The sequence below is a fragment of the Arachis hypogaea genome, chromosome 16, assembly GCF_003086295.3.
Source record: "Arachis hypogaea cultivar Tifrunner chromosome 16, arahy.Tifrunner.gnm2.J5K5, whole genome shotgun sequence".
Classification (NCBI taxonomy): Eukaryota; Viridiplantae; Streptophyta; class Magnoliopsida; order Fabales; family Fabaceae; genus Arachis; species Arachis hypogaea.
In genome coordinates this window covers 139,727,355-139,736,958 of record NC_092051.1, presented here as the reverse complement: position 1 = coordinate 139,736,958, position 9,604 = coordinate 139,727,355, and the positions used below count along the sequence as shown (strand labels likewise).

At 32.9% G+C, this 9,604-nt stretch overlaps 1 protein-coding gene across 1 annotated transcript; it reads left to right on the top strand.

Moving 5' to 3' along the window:
• The first annotated feature begins 726 nt into the window (after nt 1–726).
• On the top strand, nt 727–2,523 carry LOC112755315 (peroxidase 31). Its single transcript, XM_025803311.3, has one exon. The coding sequence runs from the start codon at nt 1,202–1,204 to the stop codon at nt 2,177–2,179; it is 978 nt and encodes a 325-aa protein (XP_025659096.1). The 5' UTR covers nt 727–1,201; the 3' UTR covers nt 2,180–2,523.
• Nucleotides 2,524–9,604: the final 7,081 nt, after the last annotated feature.

Genomic DNA, 9,604 nt, shown 5'->3' with positions numbered 1-9,604 from the left:
AAATAAGAAAACCATCATTTGCTTATTTGAGCTATTTTTCACATAAAATTTCAATGAGTGAACTTACAGGCGTGGAAAGTGGTAACAAGAAAATTAGGAACGATGAGGATGACATTTTGAAAAGAAATATGTAAGTGAAAAATAAAGGATATTAGATTTTTGATGAAAATTAAAGAATTTTTTCTTCAAACCTTTATTTAAGAAAAAAAAGATACAAATCATAAAAATATAAATATTTAATTAGTTATACAATATTAACTTTTATGAAAAATAAAGAATATTTTTGTCAAATACAAATACAAATACAAATACAAATACGTATATTTAACTTGGAATTTTATCTCTACAAGAAAATTTCTGTTTTTTATTTAAAATATATTTTATTATCAATGTATCCAAATTAAACTTATAAAATAATAGTATAATAATTTAATTATAAAAATAATATATTAAATGTAATTATGTAATGAAAATGACTTGTATAATGTGTTAGTTACTTGTTGTATTTAGTTTACTAATATATATATATATATATATATATATATATATAGATATATATATATATATATATAATAATAATAATAATAATAATAATAATAATTCTCTAGTTGAATCTTCTAATAAATTCAATTCATAGAAAATTTAAAAATTATATTTTGTTATAATAATTAACAAGACGCTTTCTTTGATTGTAAGAAGCTTATGATAAATAAATAATGCGGCACACATACTGTTAACGAGAAGATCTAACAAATTCCAGCTTGGTTCGACAAGAGAGAGCCCCAATTTAGTCATTTTGGTTATTTATTCCATTTCTAGTGTCTAATACACTGTACGCGTCACAATGCCAGTTACTCACCAGCACTTCCATTGCACTTGCAAGAACATGACTTTCCCGAAAACACCCTGGCATGGCACACAAATGGGTCCCCACTCCCACCTCCGGTGCACCCATACATGCCTTAAAGCACGCATCCCGTGATTAGTGCTTCACAATGGTGGCGCGTGTACTCTCCTCAAAAACCCTCACTTCATTTATCCGCTTTTAACTCTCACTTAAGTCTTTACTCGACTGTTGGCTGCTCACACATTTTACTAACAGACACTCTATCTATCTCATCCTCTTCTCTCTATTTAGATCTTCATACATTCCTTATTTTCTCTAACACAACCAAACTTGAAGTTTTCTATAATCAACTCAATGTTGCTTCTAAATCCAGCTTTTTTCTTCATTGTAGTGTCCCTCTTTTTGGGCACATTAGAGTCCAGACTAACTCTGGACTACTACGCCAAGACATGTCCTAAGTTCAGTCAGATCATCCAGGATACCATCACCAACAAGCAGATCGCCAGTCCCACCACCGCCGGCGCCACCATCCGCCTTTTCCTCCACGACTGCCTCCCCAACGGCTGCGACGCCTCCGTCCTCATTTCATCCACCTCCTTCAACAAAGCCGAGCGCGACAACGAAATCAACCTCTCCCTCCCCGGCGACGGCTTCGACGCCATCGTCCGGGCCAAAACCGCTCTCGAGCTCGCCTGCCCAAACACCGTCTCCTGCGCCGACATCCTCGCAGTCGCCACCCGCGACCTCGTCACCATGGCCGGCGGCCCTTACTACCCCGTCTACCTCGGCCGCCGCGACGGCCGCGTGTCCAGATCCTCCGACGTCGACGGCAACCTCCCTAAGCCAACAATGCCGATGTCTCAAATCATCGAGATCTTCGCGAAGAGAGGATTCTCCGTTGAAGAAATGGTGGCTCTCAGCGGAGCTCACACCATCGGATTCTCTCACTGTAACCAAATCAGCAACGATCTCTATAATTACAGCAAGTTATCGAACTACGACCCTCGGTACAACCCTCGCTTCGCGCAAGGGTTGCAGAAGGCGTGCTCCGATTACCAGAAGAACCCGACGCTGTCGGTGTTCAATGACATAATGACACCCAATAAGTTCGATAACGTTTACTTCCAGAACCTTCCGAAGGGGTTAGGGGTTCTGAAGTCGGACCGTGGCCTCTTCGGGGACCCAAGAACGAAGCCTTTTGTTGAGACGTTCGCTGCTGATGAGACCAAGTTCTTCAAAGCTTTTGCCAGTGCCATGCAGAAGCTCAGCCTTGTTGGGATCCAAACGGGCAGGAAGGGTGAGATCAGGCGCAGGTGTGACCAGATTAATTAGTTCATTTTTATTTTATTCTTTTTCAATCTTCATAGACCGGTCAATTAGTGGGGGAAATAGTTGCTTTCATTTTGGATCATAAGAAGGTTAATTTTCTCTCTTGGGTTTTGTGACAACATAAGATAGTAATGTTTATAAGGTTCATGATAATTTATTATACTACTTCCCCAGCACCCCATTTCTCTACCTCTTTGAATTTGTAAGCTAAAGTATGTGCAGAGTTAGTTTGGGGGTTTGTGTGGCCTTTTCGCAAAATTTCTCTGTTATTGCCATGATAGACGGAGTCTGATTTAAGTGTTATAAAAAAAAGTATAATGATAATAAAAGCTCTTATTTTTTCTCTAGCATGTTGATTTCGGTGCAAGAGTTTACTAGTTTATTCATTTATTCGGGGTTATTGATAGCTCTGAGCTGTCATTCATGCATGGAAGTGCTGAAGTTTTGGGGAACACCAAGGATTGTTAGGTTTAAAAATTGGATTTGAAAAACAAATGAAGAAGAATTTATCAAGACAATATTAAAATGCAGAAGATGCCTCTGATTTGAATTACGTGCCTTTCATGGTGCTGATTAGATTGCCTTTGTCGATGGTAGTTGTCTTGAAAAGAGCTGATTTGGAAGCCCATGCACATGGATGCACATTTCTTTTATCATTTACTTTTTATAATCATTAAGACGAACGATCATCTTGTTTATGTAAATATAGAAAGATGCTTTGATTTGAAGTTCGGCGCATCTTCATTCCAGCACGAAGACAAGCTAGCACAGAGACAGGGTTTTGATTTTCGAATTCTGATTAATGGATCAAAACTGATGAGTGTTTTCCAGCTGGACTAACACACATTATTTTGTGATCGTGGGACAGGGGGCAGAGTCATGAATCAATATTAAGGCTTTTTAACAACACTTCACGGCCAGCATCTTTTTAATTTTTATGATTGAACTGAGTCTGGTAGTTTAAATTTGCAATGTAATGCAATTCATTGTTTTATCTAGGATTCTTTTCAACTGTGACCTGGTTAAGTGACCTAACAGAAAAGTAAGAAAAATGCATTACAGAGAGTCTACTAGGAGATGTAACTCCAAAATTCCACATACATAGACATTTGTCGGCGATTATCTTCTCCATAGTGTAAATAATTTAAAGGGTAATGGCCACAACAAACTAAAGCTATGGGTTGTCTAGTCTAGGTTTTTCCATTTGTCTTTGTTTTTCCATTTGTCTAGTTTTTCCCGAGTTAATACCCGTTATACCCCAAGGCTATGTTTGGTTATGTTTGGATGATGTACCTAAGACAAAAATGCAGAGACGAAAATATAAAGACTGAGAGATAGAAACACCATCTCTAATATTTTTATGTTTCTGTATTATATTTGAAAACAGTGGATAAAAACTTGTCAAATATCTTTGTTTTGTGTTTGAAAAGATATATATAATTAATTAATACATAATAAAAAATATTATATACTTTTTTTTTTAAATTGAAATATTTTTTTGATCAAATTCCATCTTCTAATAAAAGAAAATCCTTCCCTGCATTCTCTTGATTTTTTCGATCAAATTTTAGCTAATTCAAGAAGAAGAAGAGAAAGAGAAAGAGAAAGAAGAAATGACATAAATTAAACGAGCTTCTTTTTTTTTTTATTGGTTGCGCAGTTGCAGAATGAAGGAGAAGGTGAAGCTAGGGTTTTAATAAATGAAAGACAAATTTTTGTATTTGCAAAATATATTACGGATTAAAAAAAAATTATTAAAATGGTTTTTAAATTCTGTATCCCCATATATCTTAAGTTGAGACTGATACAAAAATTTAACCAAAAAATATATACAGATGTGTATTTTGTCCTTATCTTCTAAACCAAACATATTACAAAATATATTATTATCCTTTATCTTTATATTTAAAGTGCATCCAAATACAACCTAAAAGAGTTAGCTTAGGAAAGTGGAGTTAATTTTGGTCAAGTTTTATGTGCATTGTCAGAAATTTGACTAGAATTAAGGATCCCTCCCCCTTTCTTTCTTTCTTTTTTTTTTATATACAGAATTATTATTATTATTATTATTATTATTATTAGAAATTGAATTTAAGAATATATATATTACAGAATTATTATTATTGTTAAAAATTTAGGAATATATGTTTAAATAATAGTTAGAAATATATATGTTTAGATTTAGTTAGTAAACATTTTAACCAATGATAATGTTTGAATTAGACTAATGTGATAGATTAGTAAATAATATATGTTTAGAATTTTTTGTAATAATTTTAGAAATTATAATTAATTAACTTTAGAGTTACTTAATTGTTGTATAATTTTTTGTAATAATTTTTAGAATTATGATTAATAATTAGGTTTTGTAAAATATAATATATTTTTACTTCGATAATAATTATTTGTTTATTGTTAGATATTTAATTGACATAAATATATTATTGTAGTTGAGGTTTTAATAAAGTGGAACATTATTAGTTAAATAAGAATTGGATTTATTTATTAGTTATTATTAATAGTAAGTGAGTATTTATTATTAGTGATATAGGGATTATTACCCAGTAAATTATCTATGACTAAATAAATAAAGATTTAATTATTTTGTTGGTTCCTATAATTTCGTAAAATTTTTAATTAGATCCCTATATTTTTTTTTAATTGAGTTCTTGCACAAATTTTTTTTTTAAATTGAGTCCCTACACTTTTTTTTCCCTTTTTTTTGAGTCTCTGCATTTTTTTTTGTTGGGTCCCTATATAATTAAGCCAATTACTACTAAGAAGGACCTAATTGAAAAAAAAATTGGTGTAGAGACCCAATTAAAAGGAAAAAGGTATAGGGACCTAATTGAAAATTTTACAAAACTATAGGACCAACAGAATAATTAAACCACAAATAAATAATTATATAAGAAACAATTCAATGCTCACTTTAGGAAACAGTATGACTAAAATATTTAATATGTATAATAATATTATAATTTTTAAAAATTAAAAAGCATTGGAAATAATTTCTAAGATTATTAATTAAATTTAGAAGTTAAATTATTATTATTCTAGAGTTTAGTAAATTGGATTTAGTAAAATTATTTATTTTTTGGTATTTTTAATAATTAATGATAGCTGTTAATAGGTATTTAATTAATATGTTTTGTGTAGTTAATTGTGGAAATTTTTTAATAATGATAGTTAATTAATTGGTAGATTAGTTGTATTTATGCATACATGATAGTTACTAAATTAGCTAATATAAAGTCGCAAATGTTAGAATACTTAGATAAAATGTAAAATATATAAATTTACTGAGCATTACTGACGGCATTTACTACAGCTGTATCCCTCGGCCCCACATCGCCTAGGACCACGTAATATTCGTGTGTCCATCTCATTCAAGAAACGCGTCATTCTTGGACAACCTTTGACAACTCGTCTCAGGAACGGATTCGGTACGAATCGATGCCCATTGTAAGTAGGTCATGTAGTAGGATTTTTCAGTGGCCTAAATCTAACTCGGTAAACCCTTTGAACTTGATCCATCTTATAGACATCATGAACATACACTTGCCAATCTAGCCGTTGATTTGCACAACATGCAAACACATGTCGACAAGAAATTCAGTCCTCCTGAAACTCACCACAGTCACATCGTTGTCGGTGGAGATCGACGGCATATTCCATTCCACTTGGCATCTCACGCACTTCAAAGACCGCATTCTACCTATCGAAGCAATTAACCTGAATGTTTCTTGATGCAAGTTGATTTGCATGCAATTTTGAGGTCACAAGCTAAGAAAAAACATGTTTAGCATTAATCCGAGCATCCGCCTCAGCTCTTTTTTGGGTGAACAACTCGTTAAACCTGTAGAATGTTGCTTTGACAAGTACAGTGATAGAAAAATTGCGTATACCCTTCAAAACTGAGTTGATGCATTCTACTAGGTTCGTAGTCATGTGACCCATCGGTAACCACCATCGAATGCCAACACATACTGTTTGCGGGGATTCCGTTTAACCAGTTAGTATAAATCTCGTCCCGTTTTCGTAAACGCTGCTAACGCAATTATTACTCACGAATCGTCCTCGAATATCTTGCGCAATAAGAAAAATCGAAGAGAAAAAAATAGATAAGAAACACTATTTTAAAGGTAACTCTATGAATAATGAACTTCGAATTACTCAATGTTACCTATATTGACGACAAGTTTTTTCAAGTACGGTGCCTTGAACTTTCTCAAAAAATTCGACTCTATATGCCTGATGCAAAACATGTGAAAAGCTCTAGGAAGCAACCAAGCTCCGTTATTGCGGGCCACAACTGCATTGATGGATTCATGTCGGCCAGAGATCAGTCCCACACCATCCCGAGTCACCACATGCTATCACAGGTTACTAAGAAAAAAGTGTCATGCATCAGAAGTCTCTCCCTCCACAATAACAAAAGTAATTGAGACGATATTGTTGTTACTATTCTGTGAAACTACAACCAACAGACAACCCTTATACTTTCCGTACAAGTGAGTCCCATCCACCTGGACAACTGGTTTACAATATTTGAATGCTCTAATACAGGGGTAATAACTCTAGGAGACTCGATGCAATACCCGAATATCAGTTACCAAGTCATCGCCTTGATATGCAGGCATAGTCTCAAAATGGATTACTGCTGATAGCTCCTTATGACACATGGCCTCAAATCATATGGGCAAAGCTTCGTACGATGCTTCCCAACCTCCAAATATTTTTTCTACTAACTTTTGCTTAGCCAACCATGCTTTCGGATAGCTGATGGTGTAATTGAACTTCGATTGCACTTTTGCAATAACTGATTTCACCTTTATCAAGTGGTCAGTCTCAACCAACGGCTTTATTGCTTCTGCAATTGTGTTTGAATCCAGTTTCGAATGATCCTGAGAAATGGTGGCTATGGTATAAGTGTGACTACTATTATATCTCCTTATAACCCAAGAGTACTTTCTGCTAATCATGCTAACCCTGATCAGCCAATCACAACCTGACCCATATTGTGTACACTTGGCATAAAATGTCAATGGCTCTGACTCATACATCCGGTAGTCTACGCCTCTTTGGATGGTATAATTTTTCATCGCCATAATAACAGCTTCCCTGGAACTGAATTTCATTTCCACGGCAAATTCACCATCTGTGACAATAGGAATTTCTACCACGACGACAGCCATACGATAAATATTTAATACACAAATATTTAATAAGTGAAATTAAAAGTAAATCAATATTCACTACATCAATATTAATATAAATAAACTTTACATCAAGTTATTATCTCAATTTTAATAAAATAAAAACATAAACACATAAATAAATACTAATTAATATTTAACTAAATCAATAACTAACTAAAAAGATTATTATCTTAAATTTAACTAAATAAACACAAACAAATGCTAATTAAGTATATTTTTACATGTCACGTAACTATTTGGTCCATTGATCAATATAAATTATTACAAAATTCTAATCCTTCGTATAAATATAGGCAATTACGTACTTGCATTCATATATTCCAGAAACTCCGGAGAATGCATGGTTTCCAAATCCAAAATTCGCATGAAAGATGGCTCCTCAAACGGATGTTTGTTTGCGAGTGCATTTGCCACATCTGTCACATTTGGATCCCTAGTGTCGTCGCCTTGATCTTCGTCTCCGTCTGAACCGACAACTTCGTAATTGCTTTCAAACTCTTCCTCACTGTCACTATTGTAATCTTCTCGTTCAATAATTCGGTCGGCTTTAGATTGTTCGAACTCAATATACAACTCAATGAACGATATCTAAGTGCAACTTTCAGTGTACATTAAAAACATCTCTTGCATGCTCGCTTCATTAGTTACATATTTGGTTTGAAATTGAACAAATCCACCAAATACTGGTATAGAATATCTATATAAAACACATGACATTTTCTTGACATTTCAGAATCTATCTTCTCACAAATCACACATTTTAGTTCTTCGAATGAGATTGTGAATGAAATAACAATATCTAACGGATTTTCACAAATAAATTTTATTCCTTCAGATATTTGTAACAAAATCTGACTGAAATAATATCTTTTAATAGGACTCTATCGTCCATTTTTCTTACTCACGTGAATATAAATTTCACTATCAATTTTTTTTACTTCATACGAAATAACAGAGATAGAGGAGCTGAAAGAAGAAGAAGAAGCAAAAGGACAGGAAATCTGAGAACTCATATACGAGTTACACACCTTTATATATAGAAAATCGGACCACCGATTAACTACGCCAAAATTCAAATTTTTTCTCCCACACATCAAAACATGTCTTTATATATAGAAATATAATAATTACTTTTTAATATGTACATTATTTTTTATTTTAAAAATTATAAATTAAATAGAAAAATCCAATTATCAAAATATTTTAAACCAAAAATGATTACCAAAGGGCCAGCGTGGACCATGGTCTCGCAAAAAAAATTCAACCTTATATTTATATGTATTAAATTGTTAATTATTTATTTTAAATTTTTTATTAAACATATTTTTAGTATATATTTATATAATAATTTTATAGATACTAATAAGTTCACTAAATAAAAAAATAACTAAAAATATTATAGAATTAACATTAATTACAACAATTTGGCTATTCAAATGTTAAAGTTTTTGGTTCCCTACTCACTATTTATGTGATAAATTGTTAACCTTTTTTCTACATATATGGAGGCAGGATTTTGTGAGTTCGTATTTCGACATAAACTACAGTAAGTAAACTCTGGCTCATTTTTTTGGACATACAAAATTTGTGTGTGTTGTGTGTTGTTATAGAGAATGAGAGTGTTAGATAAAAATGTGGGATAATTTTTTTTAAAATATAGGGTAAAAAAATCAGACCATCTAATTTGTTGGTTAAAAAAAATTAAGTCCACTAATCAGACGATCCGATTATATTCTTAAATTTCTAACAATAATAATAATTCTAAAATATAAAAAAATTTTAAAAATAAACTTACATAATCAAAATGGCAGAGATAATTCATAATATGAAGTTCAGGACGATCAATATCTTTATATTTTTGTTTCTTTGGCATTGTAGTTTTTTTTAATTGAAGAAGAAGTAGTTAAACTGGAAAAGAAGAAGAAGAGAGAAGAGACTGCTGGGTGGGTTCAAGAAAAAAAGTGACTTCGAAGGGAGATAGTGGGTTCAGAAAAGGGCATGTTGGTATAAGGAACACCGCTGTGAGGAACAAAGCATGCGCGACATGTGGCCGGAAGTGTGCCCTTAAAATCAGACCGTCCGATTTATTCTTCGTTGACACCACATCTGAGTAAAGCTCGTATGCACTCCATAATATCGTCCTACTCCATTCCCCTTTCCATATCAAAATTAAAAAATGGTAAACTCTAACATGATTTAAACTAGG